General features: G+C 43.9%; 2 protein-coding genes across 6 annotated transcripts; one reads left to right on the top strand and one right to left on the bottom strand.

Annotated features, from left to right (window-relative positions):
- The first annotated feature begins 87 nt into the window (after positions 1 to 87).
- On the top strand, positions 88 to 6475 carry adprh (ADP-ribosylarginine hydrolase). Of its 2 annotated transcripts, XM_061757341.1 has the most exons (8): positions 88 to 325; positions 978 to 1092; positions 1278 to 1386; positions 2014 to 2112; positions 2722 to 2827; positions 3777 to 4043; positions 4582 to 4796; positions 5179 to 6475. In XM_061757341.1, the coding sequence occupies exons 1-8, from the start codon at positions 318 to 320 to the stop codon at positions 5325 to 5327; spliced, it is 1068 nt and encodes a 355-aa protein (XP_061613325.1). In that variant the 5' UTR covers positions 88 to 317; the 3' UTR covers positions 5328 to 6475. The 2 variants fall into 2 exon arrangements, with proteins under 2 accessions (XP_061613325.1, XP_061613327.1); XM_061757343.1 differs by lacking the exons at positions 88 to 325; positions 978 to 1092; positions 1278 to 1386 and adding an exon at positions 1537 to 1735.
- atxn2l (ataxin 2-like) lies at positions 6469 to 18386 on the bottom strand. Of its 4 annotated transcripts, none has more exons than XM_061757271.1 (23): positions 17716 to 18386; positions 16871 to 16910; positions 16386 to 16442; positions 16189 to 16260; positions 15673 to 15829; positions 15321 to 15442; positions 14987 to 15078; positions 14503 to 14739; positions 13130 to 13578; positions 12178 to 12264; positions 11973 to 12086; positions 11730 to 11810; positions 11572 to 11633; positions 10803 to 11143; positions 10638 to 10707; positions 10411 to 10545; positions 10191 to 10254; positions 9633 to 9814; positions 9417 to 9558; positions 9207 to 9316; positions 7991 to 8170; positions 7737 to 7908; positions 6469 to 7153 (listed from the first exon to the last, which is right to left on the bottom strand). In XM_061757271.1, the coding sequence occupies exons 1-23, from the start codon at positions 17838 to 17840 to the stop codon at positions 7104 to 7106; spliced, it is 3141 nt and encodes a 1046-aa protein (XP_061613255.1). In that variant the 5' UTR covers positions 17841 to 18386; the 3' UTR covers positions 6469 to 7103. The 4 variants fall into 4 exon arrangements, with proteins under 4 accessions (XP_061613255.1, XP_061613258.1, XP_061613256.1 ...); XM_061757274.1 differs by lacking the exon at positions 17716 to 18386 and adding an exon at positions 17313 to 17555; XM_061757272.1 differs by lacking the exon at positions 16189 to 16260.
- Between the last annotated feature and the right edge of the window lie 3 nt (positions 18387 to 18389).

Raw genomic sequence — 18389 nt, 5'->3', positions numbered from 1 at the left:
ATGTCCGGCGAATACCGGGGGACTACTTTATTTGTAGCTGCCCTTTAAATGTGCTTCGCTGCGGTCTCCTTTTTTTTTTTTTTTAGGCCGCAAGTCTTCTAGACAGTCCTGCTCGTTTATTTAGCGACAAGAACGGGACACAAAGTAGTCAATAAAATATTGTTGGCACGGAATACGTTGCCACGGTGCCACTTTTGCGATCGAACTCCGCCGAGGACGAGGAAGCGTTTGAGCACCGCTTCCGGCTCCTCAGTCCCGACGTCGACTACTGTGCGCGGCCGCCTTGTGAGCACTCATTGCCGGGGAGAGTCGCTGCGATGGAGCGGTGAGTTTGCGGTACCTCTGCAGGTGGAACGCTTGACTTGAACTTGAATATCAGTTTGTATCTATGATTAGTTGTGAGAGGTCTCTTTACATATACGCTGTATTCACACATTTTTATTTTTTTTCAAAATCTGTCATCTGTAGGGAAGCATGGTATGGTAGTGGTTTTCACGCCTGCCTCACAGTTATGAGATTCAGGGTTTGAAGCTGTTCCTGTGTGGTTCTTCGCATTCAAAAAAAAAAAAAAAACCAACCAAAAAAAACTAAATTGTCTACAGATATGAATGTGTGAATGGTTTTCTAGATCCTGATGTAATATTTAATATCAAACATCACTGTGATTCAGAGCTAAAACCACAATATCCATTTTCTACCGTGCTTCTCCTCATGAGGGTCAAGATGGCACCTATCCCCGCTGACTTTGGGCGAGAGGTGAGGTACACCCTGGACTGGTCGCCAGCCAATCACAGGGCACATATAAACAAACAGCCAGCTAAACCGATGGACAAGTTAAAGTCTTCAACGATCACCGTGCTGCCACAACCACAATAATAAACACCTAATGTTTCCATTAAGTGTGCGCTTGTGCAAACTATTCACATCCTGATAAAAATGAAAGTACTGAGCATCTTTCTGGATTTTGTGGGTTGCAGAGCTGTTACAATGGAGCACTACAAGGCAGCCATGTTGCTGAGTGGTGCAGGTGATGCTCTGGGCTACAGGAACCAGAGGTGGGAGTACAACAAGTCCGGACCAGCCATTCACAAGGTGGGATCCGCTATGCCAACAGACGATGACACACGCAACACTAGTTTTCCATGTTCAAAAAGGAATGGGGAAAAGTTGTCTCTGTTACATGCGTGCACCTATGGCCAACAACGAGGCACTCTAAAGCACCCATGCTAGCCCAAGTGCGTCACTGGACCCCAGTTCAGATTCTCCTTGACCTGCAGGAACTGGAGGAGCTCGGCGGGCTGAAGAACATCAACGCCGAGCTCCCCGATTGGCCTGTGAGCGACGACACCGTCCTGCATCTGGCCACGGCCGAGGGACTCGCCACCGGTGAGCTCTAAATCGCACGTTTTGCCCATTTCTCCCTCTCTCTCTCTCGTCCTTTCCGTGATTGGATTTATGTGATGAGCCCTCATCACGCAGGAAGGCACGCACGCACACAAGCCGCCCTCCTCATCAAGGCTGAAGGTTAAATCGCATTTGCGGCCCTTCGTGGCATTATTGGGCGCAGCTGTGACCTTTGCGGTGATCAAGGCAAACAAGCTGCAGACCTCACAGCTGTGTAACGTGTTTTTAAAATGTTAACACGGAGCACGGCTCATGTTTTACCCCAATTAACTGTCTAGTCTCTCAGGTGTTATGGAAAGAAGCATTCATTCTGAAGTCAGGGAATACTGTGGTACTGTGACTTACAACTAACACGACATTTTTTTTGGTTCTGTTTTGTAATTGTAATTCAATAGCCGATCTGAGCGCTAAACGGTGAATAGATGTGATTTTTTTTTTTTTTTAGCGAATAATGGAAAATAGGTTCCCCCAAAAAACATGCGAATATGGGGCGGTTCACCGTAATCGAATTAACCCAAGTGTGGCTTTCCCATCATTCACTATTGAATGCAAACAAACACAACTGAAGTAAGTTGTACTATGAGAGATATCATATTTTCCGTTCCACAGGCAAGAAGGGAGAAGAGCTTCTGCACGAGGTAGCCGCTCGCTACGTGGAGGGGATGAAAGACATGGAAGGGAGGAAACCGGGACCCTCAAGCATTCTGGGTAAGAATTTATCAAGTAGTAAAGTTACGATAGTAAAATAAAAACTATTATGAGAAAAAAAGTCAGGCCGTAGTCTCACAAGAAAAAAGGCAGAATTTTAACGAGTGGACGTCCAAAGTGAGCTGAATAAACAAAACTACAAGAATAAAGTTCGAGGAATGAAATTGTAAGATTACGACCACAGAGAAGTAAAGTTGCAAACAATTTGGACTCTCACAAGAAGAAATTTGAAAAGAAAAAGTCATTAAAAACAAGATGTAGTCATAGTAGAATAATGTTGCAAAGTTACAACCATGCAGCCAGAATATTGTAAAAAGTTTCAATATTGTGTGGAATAAAGTTGTTGTTTCAATGAGTGAATATAAAAATTCCCAGATTAACAACATGGCATCACTGAAAATTCAAAAAGTAAAATTAAATAAAAGTTAAATACATTTGTGAGGTAAGCAGAACTAAACCATCATTTTATGGGAATAAATTAGTAATATTGCAACAATTAAAAAAAAAAAAAAAAAAAAAAAACTAATTATACGAAATATGTCCCAAAAATTGGTATTTATTCCTAGGAAGAAAGAAAAAAAAAATATGAAATGTCCAAATTCCTTTCAGGAGTGTCGCAGCTGAGGCCTGGGGAGGAAGGGGGCTACAGAGTTCCATACAACCCGGAGGGGACGGGCTGCGGAGCTGCCATGAGATCCATGTGCATTGGCCTCAGGTTATTAAAAAAAATAAAAAGAATAATGGTTAAATAATTAATTTCAAACTGTAAAATAATAAAATGTAAGTCAAATAAAGTTACTCATGTTTACTATTTTGAAAAAATAACATTAACTTGTTTGATAATAAAATAAGTAAAACTTCAATTGCATAAGCATTTAACTTTTTTAAAAATAATGTATTTTAAATAACAACATTGGTAAAATAATACATAATTTATTTATTTCAAAGTGGCCAATTTATTTTAAATAAATATTAGTAAAATAATTTTACATATGCATTCAAAATTTGTTAAATATTAACCAAATAATGTTCAATAGTAGAGCAACAAAATATTAGTAAAATGAACAATTTTATGTTTAAGTTTTTAAAATATTAATTTATTTTAATAGAATAAAAAACGACAAAATAAACAATTTTGAATATGTATATATAGGGTTTTACAATTGGTCATTTTAAGTAATAATAGATATAAAATTTATTTTACATATGCATTAAAATGTTTCAAAGTAATTGGTTAATTAACATACAAGTCAAATAAATAATTTTACATACACATTCAACATTTCTTAATTGGTTCTTTAATTTAATGTTAATAAAATAAAAACACGGATAAAAGTTGACAATTTTACTTATATACTTAACTTTTCTTAATCGGTTGTATTTATTTTAAATAAAAATATTTACAACTATTTTAAATGACTAAAAAATAATTTTAAACAAATCTTTTGTAAATAAAATGAGTTAAATTTGAATATGCATTTAATTTTTTTTCAATTGGTCAACATAAATGATATAAATTTAAACCAATTTACATAGTTTACATTTTCATTTTAACTTTTTTTTTTTCTAACCCTCATCTACATATGACCTTATCCATCTATTTAAAAAAATCAAACGTGACCCTTGAGCACAAACCTTTTCCTACCCTCGCTCACGGCAAACAGATACCCTAAGCCCGACCAGCTGTTGTCCTTGGTGGCGGTTGCCGTGGAGACGGGCAGAATGACCCACCCTCACCCCACCGGTTTCCTGGGAGCCGTCGCCTCGGCGCTTTTCGCCGCGTACGCCGTCCAGCGCCGGCCCCTCACCACGTGGGGCGTGGGCCTGCTCAACGAGGCGTGCCCCATCGCCAGGAACTTCGTGCAGCGTCGAGGCTTCGCTGTGGACGAGACCGAACGAGACTGGAGCTACTTCTGCGACAAGTGGCAGTGGTAAGACGGCGACGCACGTGTCGCCTCGCATTCGCATCGCTGACATCAGCAACTTCTCATAACCCACGCCTGTCAAACTTGCTTCCGTCACGGGACACATCCCAATTACTGTACTAGTAATGCACTACTTTGCTCTTTGTCCTCACAAGACAATTCTGCACACTACTGTCTCACTAGTAATGGTGCCACTGTATGCCTTCTAGTATGCAATTAAACCTTACTAGTAAATTACTGTGTGGCACTAGTAAGTTACTAGCCCAACGGAAGGTATGTGTCACCCACTAGTAGCCTAGTAATATAGCCTCGCTATATAGGCAAAACCACTAATGGGCATTTTGGTGCTAGTTATAGGGTGCAGGGGTTCACTGTTCTTGTTAGGAAAAAGCACCCAGCTCCCCATGTGCGTGTTAGTACTAATAGTGAAGCACCAGGTGTTAACTAGTAGAATAAAAAAATAAATAAATAAAAAAATCACATATACGTCATTTGTTTTCTGCACTACTTTAGTAGCAAGTACCTTTGCAATGTGTCGCCGCAGGTACCTAGACACGAGGGGCATCTCGAATGGGGTGGGGCCCCCAATATGGCCCGACTCGTACGGGCCGGCCGAGCGGGACCGAGCATATGAGACGTTCAGCCTGGCAGGCTGGGCGGGGCGCAGCGGGCACGACGCGCCCATGATCGCGCTGGACGCGCTGCTGGCGGCCGGGTCAGACTGGGAGGAGCTCATGAGCAGTGCGGCCTTCCACGGAGGTTACGATAAATGTTAAACCGCAGTTTCATCGTGCTTCAGATTATTTTGAAGTGGAATCATGGAAGTCGTTATGTTGCTCACAGCCACTGGGGGGGGGGGGCATTTTCTACAGCGCTTGTCCTCATTTAGTGTTGCCAGCGAATTGGACAAGTCAATGTTTGCTCTATTTGCTCTGACATTGACTGGCCACAAGTCCAGGGTGTTCCCAAAATCAGCTCTGATGGTCTCCAGCACAACTTAACCTTCTCAGTCAACATGGATATTTTACTTCTAAAGCCGTCAATGGCAGTGAATGTGTTAAATGAGGATAAGCCTTATAGAAAACGGATGGTTGGATCTTTACAGCCACATAAAAGCTGTTTTCTGCCCCATCATGTCCAGGTGACAGCGACAGCACCGCCGTGATCGCCTGCTGCTGCTGGGGACTCCTCCACGGCACCCGCGGGGTCCCCGAAGGCAACTACGTCCGCCTGGAGTACCGCGAGCGACTGGAGCGCAGCGGCGAGCTGCTCTATTCGCTGGCGCACTGATCAAGGCCACCGTGGGCGGCCCCACAGCAAGGGGAAAGTAGGCCACACGCGCACGTGTTGACGCACAACGAGCTGAGCTGTGCTGGCTGTCGCGCAGCGGCAGTACGTTTGGTGCCATACTCGCCCTGAGGGGACACCGCGTCCCACTGACCCACACGGGAGTCACAACAAGGACGTGACTGTCACATGATGTCGCTAGTGTGGCTGCTGCTGTATCCAGCGGGTGCCTCCTAGTGGTTGTTTGAAGTAACCTTGCAGCATTGTAATGAGTGGGATCACTGGATGCAAACGAGAATGACAAGTCCCCCTTTGGAGAAAGCCATTTGCGTATTTATTCGTTATCACTGATATCCAGCTTATGGTCCATGGAGTAGTAGACTGTCCTCACTAATTACACAATTCAGTGAACTAGTAGAACGACTGCCTTACTACTGTATGACATTTCTGCACACTAGTACGACATAGTAGGATAACTGCATGTTAGTAGTGAAGCAAAACTACACCTATTGCATCTGTGCTAGATTTTAACTATCCATCCATTTTCTGAGCCGGTTCTCCTCACCAGGGTCGCGGATGTGCTGGAGCCTAATATTTTAACTAGTAGAACTTGATTTCACTTGTTCAACTAGCATAGTTTTTCCTCAAATTTGATATCCAGTTTCAGCTTCATGTACTGGTACACTTTGCCCTCACTAGCTAGACAATTGAGAGCAATACAAGCATGAACTGGTCCGTAGCGGAAAAAAGGTTGGGAAGCATTGCACTAGGTGACAACTGTGTGCTACTAGTGACATAACATTCTGCTAGTTAATCTCTAGTTCTTTACAAGTAGCACACAGATGTCAACTGGAGCACAGATCAGCGTCATTAGTAACATGTAGTTGTGTAACAAAAGGCCTTCTTGCTGTTGTCAAAGGCAGTAGTTGAAACAATATAAGGCAAAGTCGTTCTACCAGTGTGCTGAACTGTTTTACTTGTGACAAAGAGCATATGTGTGTGTGTGAGACTTTCCATACCCACGGGGAGGTAACTTACCGGTACTTGATTTTTGTGACCTGGATGAATAGTAAGCTGTAGAATGATATGTGCTTAAACGCAACTGCAACCCTGTAAACAAAAGAAAAAATAAAATACCACAGTATGTTGTAGTTAAGTTGAAAACTTTATTTTTTGGTCATTATGTTTTTAACGTTTTTTTTGTCTTGTCCATTTTTTTATTATTTTATTTTCCTAAAGAAGAGAAGAATGGTCAGAGGGTGATTTTTAACTATTGGGGCGAGTTAAAAGAACTGATTTGTTAAAAATCCCCCGTCCTCTTCAAATGCCTCCTGTCGTGCAGTATTCATCCCGTGTGTGCGTGCGTTTGTCAAAAAGCCAACACACCCGACAAGGCCAAAAACATTTTGGCTGGAAGGTCAAACCATTTGTCCTCTGACTGGTCCAAGCGGGCAAGGTGCCTCCTGCCTCTGAACAAAAGGAAGAAGTTGAAGAGGAGCGCAAGGATTTGAGCAGATGTTAAGACGCTGCTGCTGCTGCCGCCGCGGTCTTTGTTGTCGTCTTGCCATCTTCATCTGTTTGTATTTAAAAAAAAAAAAAAGTTCCTTCTCTTCTGGGGCCAATGAACAACAACAGAAGAAGGTGCTGTGAGACTTTTGTCCTTCCCCGGCCGCTGCACTTTGCTGTCAGTCTTGTTTTCGGACGTTCAGTTAGCTCGTCGTCCAGTGGACCGCGGGGATGTCGGCGCTCAATCCTGGGAACATTTCATGCTGGACAAGTTTAGTTTCCAGGTGGATGGAAGGAGGCCGGGTGTGTCTGAACCTGCATTGCTGTGAGCAGTGAAAAAGAAAAAATTAAGTGAGAATTTTAAATAACGGGCTTAAAAAAATGCAATTGACATCTCCCCTACAAATGTTTATATTTAACTATATTAAGAGTTTACCATACCACAAACTATAATTCCGAAACACTTTAATATTTCTAACTCATCGGCCAACGTAACTTTTAAAAATACATGGCTTACAGATGATTTGATTAAGAAAAAAAGATGCACTGAAAGTTCACATTCTTTGACACCAATTACTACTTTCTTACTAGCCAGGGCGCCATCTAGTGTTATAGCTGAGTTGGTTGGTTATTTGCAGGTGATAGGGACTGAGCCCAATCGCAAATTATGAAAAAATGTGAGTAATTGACACCACAGAAAAAAAGTTTACAATTGACTATAGATTCCACAATTTTTCTGAAATGTCCTAATATGGTGCCAAATGCCCTGCCTGACCCAAAAAGTAGTGCTTGGGCATCCTCTTGGGCCATTTCATAAAGAGCACAAAAACAGCAGATTGGTGATTTTTCCAGTGAACAACAGTGGATAGGTTAACAATTTACATGTATAATATTATATTTTCCTACCTTGCGGATGTCCGATGTAAAAGTGTTGGTGTGTTCCTTGCTGCGGTCCGTGCTGCGGGTGCTGGGGCACCGAGCCGGGCCCCTGCTGCGGGGGAGGCTGCAGCATCACTAACTGGGGCTGACCGTGGCTCCCCGTGTGGTGGGGACCTGACATGGCTCCTTGTACATGGGCCTGACGAAGGCAGGGACACGACAAAATGAAACGTTTACGTTGGAAACGGGATTTCAAAAGGTAAGCCCGTGCAAGTTCCTACCTGCGTCAATTGCCCCAGGGGGTACGTGGGCGGGATGCCCTGGTGGCCGTGGATGCTGTAGCCCTGAATGGGGTAGGAGCCCTGCGGGGACGTGTGGCCCGGCGGCATGTTGGGTGGGGTTGGTGCCGATAGTGGACCCGAGTGGTACAAGGACTGGGGCTGTGGGCCTGACTGCGCATTCTGAAAGAACACGTCAGCATTCAGTCGCTGTCACAACTGTGAACTCAACCACGCAGATGACGTGAAGATCACATTACATTCAATGTGTTCTTTGGACGAGCAGACCTCTTACACACACACTTCGGGAGCTGCCATATCACAAGACAACCAATGTGTGTTCGTACAGCATGTGCCGTGTCTTTTACAAAAAATTGATGAGATGTTTCTCAAGTTTTTGTCTGCAGCTATCGAGTATTCTACCGATTAATTGGATTGAAAATTTCTTTTGCCTTATTATTTAAGTGCTCGTGAGGGGCTGGTATTATTTTGTCCACTTGGGTTGGCATCCTCACATTTTCTTTTAGTATCTGTGACCTTTGTGTGTATGGCTTTAAAAGGCAGGGCCTGGCCTGGTGAGTGACGTGGGCGTCAGCAAACCAGAGTGGAGAGTTGGCTGGCCATCAATGTTTTGCTTTTGTTTTTTTTAATCACTGTAATCCTCAAGGGCAAAATGAGTCTCGTGATTTACTGAAACAATATCCGAAATGGTGACTCACTGAAACAACATTCTTAAGTATGGAAAACCTGTATCGTCATAGTCAATTTGTGGAGACAGTGACAAGATTCGAACTTGAGATGAGTGGACAAGCAAATTAAAAAAAATAAGATAAATCACTTAAACAAAAAAACTTAATTATCTACTTCTCATTTTGTAATAATTTCCACAGATCGCTAGCCTAATAACGTAACTGCCAAAGTCATTTCTAACTTACTGTAACAATAACAAAAAAAAATGCCAAAGTGCTTGCTAAAAACTGTGTGTGTGTTTGTGTAGATTCACACTCATCCGGGTCATGGCAATCCACAAAGGTTTAATCCCGTCAAATGGAGTCTTCTTATTTAATTTGTTGTGTTTTTTTCTCATTTTCCGAAAACGACTTGGGCTATTATGCTTTTAGGCAGACGAGATGAGCCTATTCATATGAATGAATTAAATTGTAAAGAGACTTTATGGACACCCTTTATGTAGGCAAGAAAGTCTCCGGGGTTGTCTCACCTGTCCGGGGCTGGGTGCGGCATGCTGGGGTGGGGGCTGGTTGCCCGTTGGGGTACTGGATGGCTGTGGCTGATGTACTGCCCCCGAGTGGTGGGAGAAGGACTGCGGCGCTGCAAGAGAAAAGACGGTCCATGTTATTCATTTCTCTTTTTTTTGCCAGGTTTAAGATCAATTCATGAGAACGGGTGCTAAAACTACACTTTTCCTCACCATAGATGCCCTGCTGAGGTCCCTGTGGCCCATCCCCCTGTGTCTGGAACTGTGGGCCTCCTGGAGGTCCAAGGGCTTGCGGATGGGGACCCCCGCCTTGCCCTATCATCCTAGCTCCCCCCTGCAGCATGGAGTACATGGGCTGAAAGAGAAGTTGACCATTATTTGAAATGTCAAAGCAAAACATGGGTGGTGGTGGGGGGTGCCGTTTAGTACCTGTCCAGGGTAGGGTGACATAGCCTGGATGACCTGCTGCTGACCATACTGCTGCGGGGTGTACTGAAGGTAGGACTGAGGGTAAGGGGAGGCAACCAAGGGGGCGCCGGCGGCTGACGCCGCAGCTTGCAGCATAGGGGGTGCCGACGTGCCATGGTCTGAACGCGGCGCCACCACAGAGCCTGAAACGTGGCATTGTTTTAATTGAGGTCATAGGGAGGTAGCCATTTGAGAGCTTTAGGGCACAAAGTTCGTGATAGCAACGCTAAGTAAATTAAAGACGTACCTTGACTTAAGAGTGGCCCAACTTACAAGGTTTAATGACAGACCCCATTTTTACACAAGAGCGCTATTTTTCTTCATTAGAAACATACAGAAATGTGGTAGTTTTTCACAGCTGGACTGGATTAATGGCATCTCCATGGGGAAAAAAGTATTTGACAAAGCAAGTTGTGTTATGAACTTGGTCATAGACCCAATTAAACTCATTAGTCAAGGTACCACTTTAAAGGTATAACAACCTTCAGTATGAAGTAAAAAGAAGGTTCCATGCATTACCTTTGGTCCTGGGGTACTTTCCCTGGCCGACGGCAGACATAGTGTACTGGTACATTTGTGGGGTCTGGGGGGGAAAAACAAAAACAAAAACAAAAACAACTAAATTCATTCTTGAATACCAGAAAGTACTTGCGACGTGGTGCACTAAGCATTTTTTTTAAGTAAATCAAAGTTGAAGAAGTTTCTTTGACAATCCAATCAGAAATCTCTACTTATGTACCTGTACAGAATGAATCTGCGACACATAGGACAGGTAGGGGGCGTTGTAGAGCGGACCCTGCCCCCCTGGGTGCTGAATGACCACGGGGCTCGGGGGAGTGGGTCGGGGCGGGGTGGGCGCAGTGTTGGGTTTTGTCTGTACAGCAAGGCAATGGGTTAAAACAGGATCGTTGGTATGGGTCCGACCACATTACACATATACATGCAACATACAAGTTAAAGGCTCACCATAGGCATCTGAGCTTTGATGGGGTTGAATTCTTTAGCGTTGGGGTTTAACGTGGATTTCTTCACTTGGCTACACATGAGGACAAAGATGTTAAAATGGTTCCCATCACAGCGAAAAAAAAGTTCATCTTTTTTTTTTTTTTTTTAAACATTTTTTAAACTCACTCTGCCACACCCTCCGTGCGCTCTGACGTGCCTTCCTCACTTCCTGGGGTCCTGGCCGGCTGAGGGGCAGCCGGTGAATGCCTGTCTGGAACGGCTCCCGCGGCAACAGAGTTGGGGGCACCTGGCGTGACGGCCTCCTTGGAGGCTTCATCGGACGGGAGTGGCAAAGGGTGAGGGTGGGAGGAGCTGGGGACGGGGGGCTGCGGCTTTGGTTCGGAAGCGGCGTGAGCGTCTGACGGCGAAGGTTTGGCTGCGCTGGCCTGCGTGGCATCGCCTACCGCGGGGGGAGTCGCCGCTGCGGGAGAGCTCGGAGAGCTTGAGCTGCCTCCACTTGGCTGGAGCTGGACGGAAAACCACAAGCGCTAAGTAACTAACTTATCTATGTAGCACCTTTCACAGTACAAAATATTAAACATTGGTATTAAAGCACAGCGAAGCCCTAACAGGACAAAAATGACAACAAATCCACCAAGTATGGAGGAGGCTGATCATTAAGGGCTCTGTAAGTGACTTAACATTTTGTATTGAATCCTAAAATAAACAGGAAGCTAATTGGACTGTGGTTAAAGTAACAGGAGAAGTATGTCTAAATTTAATGAAACAATCTAATTTTTAAGGTTACAATATAATTATATGAAAAGTATTTGCTTATCAAGTCAAATATTTTTTCCCAAATAATTGTAGTGGTGTGTTTCAGTGTACCAATGTCTTGAAATTGGGCAACGCCTTTCCAATTTCACACGCCATGGAAAAGCAAGCAAACACTTACCCTAAATTCCTTGCCAAACTTTCGTAGCTCCTCAATTTGTGACCTTTGTTGAACTGAAGGAGCTAGCCGGGAAGCAGGGGAAACGGCATATAATGAAAACAGGTTTTGAGCAAGTAGTTGCGGTGTTGCGTCTTCATGCCATTTTGTCACGTTCTCACCTTTGCTGCTCTTGCTTTCCTCCGTGCCACCGGGGCTCTCCACGGAGCGTTCTTTTGCAGCGGCGCCAAGGATCTCATTCACTGGCAGGACAAATGACAAACTAATGAGTTGTGCCGCTTCATTAGGTGTGTCGACTGACTCAATTTGGCAGATGAACTTGGTGTCATTGCAGAATAATGTAGACTTTGATTTCAAACTTTTCATTATCAAGGGGGAACAGGAGGTGAAAGGGTTGACTGTACCATCCACGGGGAAGAGAGGGGCGGGGCCGGAAGTCTTCTGCACCGGCAAGGAGATGGACGACGTGTCTAAATAAGGCGTGTCCTGGGAAGAGGCTGATTTCGGCGAGCGAGTGGCTGCAAGGACAGAATCCAACTCGTCAGCAGATATAAAAGGAGAGCATGGTACTATAGAGCAGCTGACAGATAAAATGAGAGAATATGCTACCAGTGGACTGAGCATGTGTGTTGGGAGTGCGAACTGTTCTGCTCGACTGTGGAGGTCTTTGAGCTTTGGGAGAAGTCCTGGTGGCGACTGAAAGACAGAACACAAAAAAAAAAACGATTTCCTACTAAAATTGAAACAAAACTTCTATTCATAACACTCCAATGGATAAAAAATTATCAAATTGGTGTCAAGGTCTGACTTGTGAACATGCCACTAAGATCGTTTTGTAAACACTGTGCTCTGTGGTTTACAAATTGTCATCTTCCTTCATATTGCGCTTGTTTTAATTCTGAATGTGGAAATGGGATTTCCCTGCTGCTCAGTGCAGGGGCGGATCTATTCTAGTGGGATACAGGGCAGCAGACCACCCCAAAATACTGAAAAATCCTAAATTATTTACACCATAATTTTTTAACAGAAAGCTGTGATGTAGCAGCCTTTTAAAAATAATTACAATGTACAGTTCTAGAAAGAGAATTAAAAAAAATAATAATAATTTTTTAAAAAGCGACAAAAATGTTTACCCACTGTAACATTATGCAGTTGGAGCACAAATGATTCTGCTAGAATGTATTGCATAAAAAGGTTGAATAAAAATCTTACTGAAATAAATGTTGAAAAAGAAACAGTTCTTAAATATTAAAAACAAAAGTTAAATACAACTGAACAGTCTTCAGTGATTCTTCTGCGTACCAGCGGAGGGTGCCTGTGAACCACAAGTAGTATTTGTACTGCAATGAGAAACACCGCTCCAAATGACAATATTTGTATGTTATTTAGGAGTTATGACATCAGCAGACTATACAATAAAACCAAAATGTTCATTTTTGCTCAAACATAAATCAGTAAGTAGGAATAGAAAGAAATCAATAATTTCGCAGTGTTCTTTTGTGGCCTCCCTATAAAAATAAAACATAATTGACCAAAACGGAGACTTGCAAACACTACTTACCTCCATTGACAGGTCTAGCAGCCTCTGACAGGGAGTGTGGTACGGAGTGGGAATGTGGCACTAAGTGTCCATGGGGGGCAGGTGGGCTAGTCGGAGAATGGGCAGTAGAGAGGGAGGCAGCAGAGGGTGGTGCCGCCCCCGGAGAAGCGGGCGTGTACGGACTGGCGGGACCAGAGCCGGGGCCTGGACTGGGGCTTCCCTGGGGGTGGTGAGCAGCGTATGCCCCGCTTCGGCCAGACAGGGGGCTGCTTCGCTCCGAGGGGGAGACGCCAGATTGGGGGCCGGCTGCGGGGGGCAGTGGGGGTCTGGGAGATGAGGAAGAGGATGGAGGGGTGGAGCGATAACCCCCAGTGAGACGACTGTGAGGCGGAGGACCCCCGGGACCTCTCTCGGCTCGCTCTCTGTTCATCTCCCTTTGCCGCTGAGGTAATGGGATGTACTTGACCTCCCTGAGTAACAAAACACACCAGTCAAGCTGTCAATAAAACCTTTGCTTGATTGCTTATACTAATTGTCGAAGCTATTGTACTAAATTACGTACACCTGCATATTCGAATAAAATCGATGCAAAAGCTGGACAAAGAAAAATGATCACACTGTCAAAGAAGTATTTAACTACAGCTACGAACGAGCTAGTGGTGAGTGTAATTGACTCGCAAATGTGTTGGAAGAAGTGTAATTATCTGCGACTTTGAATGTGTGTGGCTTTAAAAGGCGGGGCCTGGCTTAGTGAGTGACGTGTGTGTTAGCAAATGAGAGTGTAGTTGGCTCTTGTTAGTGCAGGTTAGCCAGTCTGTGTGTTGAGTGTCTGTGCATCAGTTGAGGCCATAGCTACTCGCACATTGTTTCTCTCTTTTGTTCCCATTCGTTCAATAAAGCTATTGAAAGCGCACCGGCATTCTGTCTTTTACGGACGCTTTTCTCCTGACTCGCCGCCATCGTGCCAACTTATTTGTACACGGAGTGCTGTATGCGTCTGCAGTAACATTTGCGTGGAAAAATGATCCCTGCAAAAGCATCGAGGCAGAGATTTTGCTTCAAAAAAACGAATCTAACTGGGAAAACTCATGAAGTTCGTATACTTCTCAGTCAAGGTAACATCTTTTGGCCTTGTCGAGAAGCTAAAAACAAACAGCTCTCAGTATAATGCGTGGTGGAACTCAGCATTATTCTTGTTACAAATGCAGAGTTTGTGATACAGCTCTTTTTGGACATTAGATTACACAAGTTAACTTGATTATGATAACACTTAATTAATACAGAAATACAGTCATTTACAGCAACCCTTTCAACACTAATGTAGTCAAATGTATGTAATTGTGAGCTTGGACATCACAATGTGGAGACCCTACTTTGAACATCACGCCTCTCACCTGGCTCCAGGGCTATCTCGGCCCCTTTCCCGTTCACGGGGACTCTCGTGGCCTCGCTCCCGATCGGTACTGTCGCGCACCACAGCGCTGTACTTGTCTTCCTCACTTTTACCCTCGTCGTTCTCCAAGCCCGCTCGGTGGCGATACTGGGGGCTGGACTCAATCTCACTGGCCAGGCGGGTAGCGCGGGCCTCCCTCTGTCGGTACACTTCGGAGTTGCCTCTTTCTAGTGGCACACTGTGAGGTGGGGGGGGGAGCAACCAGTTTTTAGCTCTACCTTTTTCCTCTCCAAAACACATAAAACATGACTATAGCTTTTCGACTATATGTTCAGCCAACATACATGCTTCAGTCGTTTTTTGTTTTCTCAGAAAACACCACTAACTTGGTAATAACATACCATAAATTTGGAACAATAAAAACTCAAGGAAATGTGGGTTTTAGTCCATTAAGACATTTCTCGGTGGGTGTTACAGAAACTTACGTATACATAGAAAGGCTGGAATCATACGTTGACGTGACTCCATATTTCACTTCATTGTAACGGAACATCTCGTTGGCATCCCAGCCGTTGGACTAAGGTGGAAAACAACAAACTATTCAATGAAACAAATCACAACAAGGCAATATAGGAGTGTGAAGTGACATCTTTAAAGGGCTCTATGGAAACAAGTGTCTTACAACAACGTAAAAATATACGTCAACTAGAGTGCAAAGACAAATAACAGAATACAAACAACAACTAGTGGAGGTGTTTTTGGAAAGAACTATGGTGCCATATCAATATGGGATGCTAATGCCGTGTCTGAAGAACTTACTGCATCAGTGTCCAGATTATAACTCTCCCCATTGCTGTCTCCTCCCTCCCATCTCTGCAACACCTTCTCTTTGTGTTCTCCGTTGACGCGAGTGGAGCTGATGGCGGTGTCGGTGAAGGTATCTACGCACAGTTCAAGATAATACAATATTCAACCACACAATAAGAACTTGGTTTTGTTGCTTACATTGCAAAGCAGTTTTGTAAACCGACACGCTGCAAACTCACAGGTACTTAAAGTAATCTTTACTTGCACTGTGCACTTTCATTCATCATTGTTTACACAGAAACGAGTAAACCATTGATTGCGAATCAAACATGAATGTGACACTGAAAATCACTGGAGCGTGTACCTCTGGTGGCATAGTTGAGGTCTACGTCTTTGCATATCATAGTAACCAAGTCTGAAGGGCTGAAGATCATGGTGTCAGTGATGTCTTCCCTCCGCGGTGGAGTCGATGTCGAGATCTCCACGCTGCGTTTGTGCACAGCGTCCACAGCCAACTCGCACTAACGACATTGAGGGTCAACACGTTAAGACAATACACATGATTAAAATGTTTTTTTTTTTTAAATCAATAACTGGTAACGTGGACAATAAAACCATGCAAAAAATAAATTGTTTACTATCATTTAACCACTTATAAGACACACGAATTGTGTGTGGGACATGACAAAAATCTTGTACACCCAATTAAACTGCATAAAATGAGGGGGGGAACACATTTTAATAGATTTACCATTGAAATGGAATGTGTGCCAATGTTCAGCCATGAATAATAAGAGTTCCGCATTTGATAATTCTGCATTGCTTATTTGTGTGCCATATAACCAAGTAAAAATAATGTTGGGGGAAGTAGCAGCCTTACCCGGGAACTAAGTGTCTTGAAAATGCCTTCGAACATACTGCCATTCTTCACTCTTATATCGCAAGTGGAACCCTAAAAGATTTTTTTCAGATTTGAAAATTGTAATCACAGAGCTACTTGACACATCAATTCTCTGAAAGAAAATAATAATAACTGAAAGAAGAGGATAATAATGATAATGAGCAAAGAAAACTCACCACAACAGCTGTGAGGAAATGAAGCATTCTAGCATTGTTGTAAACACCCTCAAAAACCTGCACAAGGGATGTGACACAAAGTATCTATCAAGATTCAAGCAACACATCCCAAACATGCTATCTTGATATCATAGGATATATTTATCAATCTACTTGGGACTAAGTGAGCAAGGCGTTACCCTGTTTTTCGCAACATAAAATGCCACCTTAATCATATCAGGTTAAGTGAGGTCAATGGAGGCAGCTACTTTCACCTTGTGTGATTGGAAAGCAACAGAATCTTGCAGATACAAAATTCCTCATTCAGTTAAGAAAAATGCAAAGTTTAGATCTTTGGTGCTCTGTGGTTTACACACATTTTTTTGTCGGTCTGCAAAATGTATTTTACATGAGTCACCACCAGTTCTGCAATTATTCCATTAGGTAAAAATTCTTAAAGTTTTGCTTTTGTTTGCTGGCCAAAAGGTCTGTGCCGAGATACTCACAGGAGAAGACTGGAACGACGGTTTTGCAGAAGTTCGATTCCTGTGGAAGAACAATAACAGATATTTAAGGTTGTTTTTTTCAGAAGTCAGATAAAGAGCAACAATGTAACGTTAATTTAGTCTAAACATTTAAAACAACAAGAAAATCATTGCTGTCATTACATCAAATCAATTAAAAATCCCCCAAAGTACGTTTGCTAATGACGATTTTGTTCAAATTCCAAACAAATCTCGTCGTGAACAAAAGCAACAACAAAAAAGCCCGAAGTACAAATGACAAAATGCGATGTTTTACGTTCAGTCCAAACTAGAAACATGAGGGTTGCTCAATGAGGTTGTAACGCAGCCAAGAAACATACACGGTTACAACACAAAGGCTCGGGCGAATCTGATCAAAACAAAAACAGCACATTGGCAACAGCGACGACGAAGCACGACTGACCTTGCGTTAGCCATTTAAATCTCTTCAAAGTTGACTAAATGGCTCTCCGGGCGCCGTTTTGAACGAGCTACATTGAAGTTAGCGTTGCAAATCCGTTATTGTTTTCCGCCGAGCTGCGTCCCCTTTCTGGGTCTTGACCGGCCAGATAAACTTTCTTTCACCTGTATGTTGATTTGCCACTTAATGGTTTCCCCGAAGTTCAACCCGCCCCTTGTAGTCGTTTTCGGTTCCGTTTGAGGAATCGGATTGGGTCAACCCACCTGTCAATCTTACAATAAGGAATTGGATTGGCCAGGAGAGAAGCTCTGTGGCTGAGACGCGCCCCATTGAGCACCCTGAGCGTTAACCGGTAGGCCTCGCTCGACCCCGGACTTTCCTGTCACGTGTAGCCCGGCTCACTCACCTCCCGACCGGCGTCCTGTTGCCGCTGCTGCCGCCGCCACTGACAGGAGAAGACATACCAGCGGGGCCCGTGGTACCATTAGCCGCTTTTCTCCCGCCGGAGTTGGGCTGCTGTTGTTTCAGCATGGCGAAGAAGCACAGTACCAAAAAAGTATCGAAACTGCTAAACACTAACCGTCCGATGCGAAGTAGCGTCGGTTGTAAACTATCTTTAGCAGTTCGAGCCGGTGTCACCTCAGCAATACCGGCTATGGTAGCTAATCTTGCTAAGCGAATACCAGTCGCTTGTGGCCTAGGCAAACACCCAACTAATTTAACCGAATGCGGCGTGCACTCTTAAAATGCTTCCCCGAACATCGACTTTGTGATATCAGCGGTTATGACAAAGCAAACGACGGTTTAAAAAAATCACACGAGTTTTCGTGTAATTATTTAGCGACGGCTAGGTGGCTTAGCATTAGCTTTGATCCTCAAGCTCCAGTCAGGCGCTTTCACTCCGCGTTTTACTTTCTTCCTTTCTACCGCGTCACCTTGACTCCGGCACCGGCGAAACCTCCCGATAAAAAATGTGTATATACGGTCTTTGCGTTGCTTGTCACTCGCTTCCGAAAGTGAAATTGTTCAGGTTTCGTAGAGAAAACCTGCAGCGGACGGTCAACACCACCTCTCGGTAGG

The sequence above is a fragment of the Phyllopteryx taeniolatus genome, chromosome 19 (assembly GCF_024500385.1).
Source record: "Phyllopteryx taeniolatus isolate TA_2022b chromosome 19, UOR_Ptae_1.2, whole genome shotgun sequence".
Taxonomy (NCBI): Eukaryota; Metazoa; Chordata; class Actinopteri; order Syngnathiformes; family Syngnathidae; genus Phyllopteryx; species Phyllopteryx taeniolatus.
Note: the sequence above shows the minus strand (reverse complement) of the source record. Positions and strands in the feature narration are given on the sequence as shown.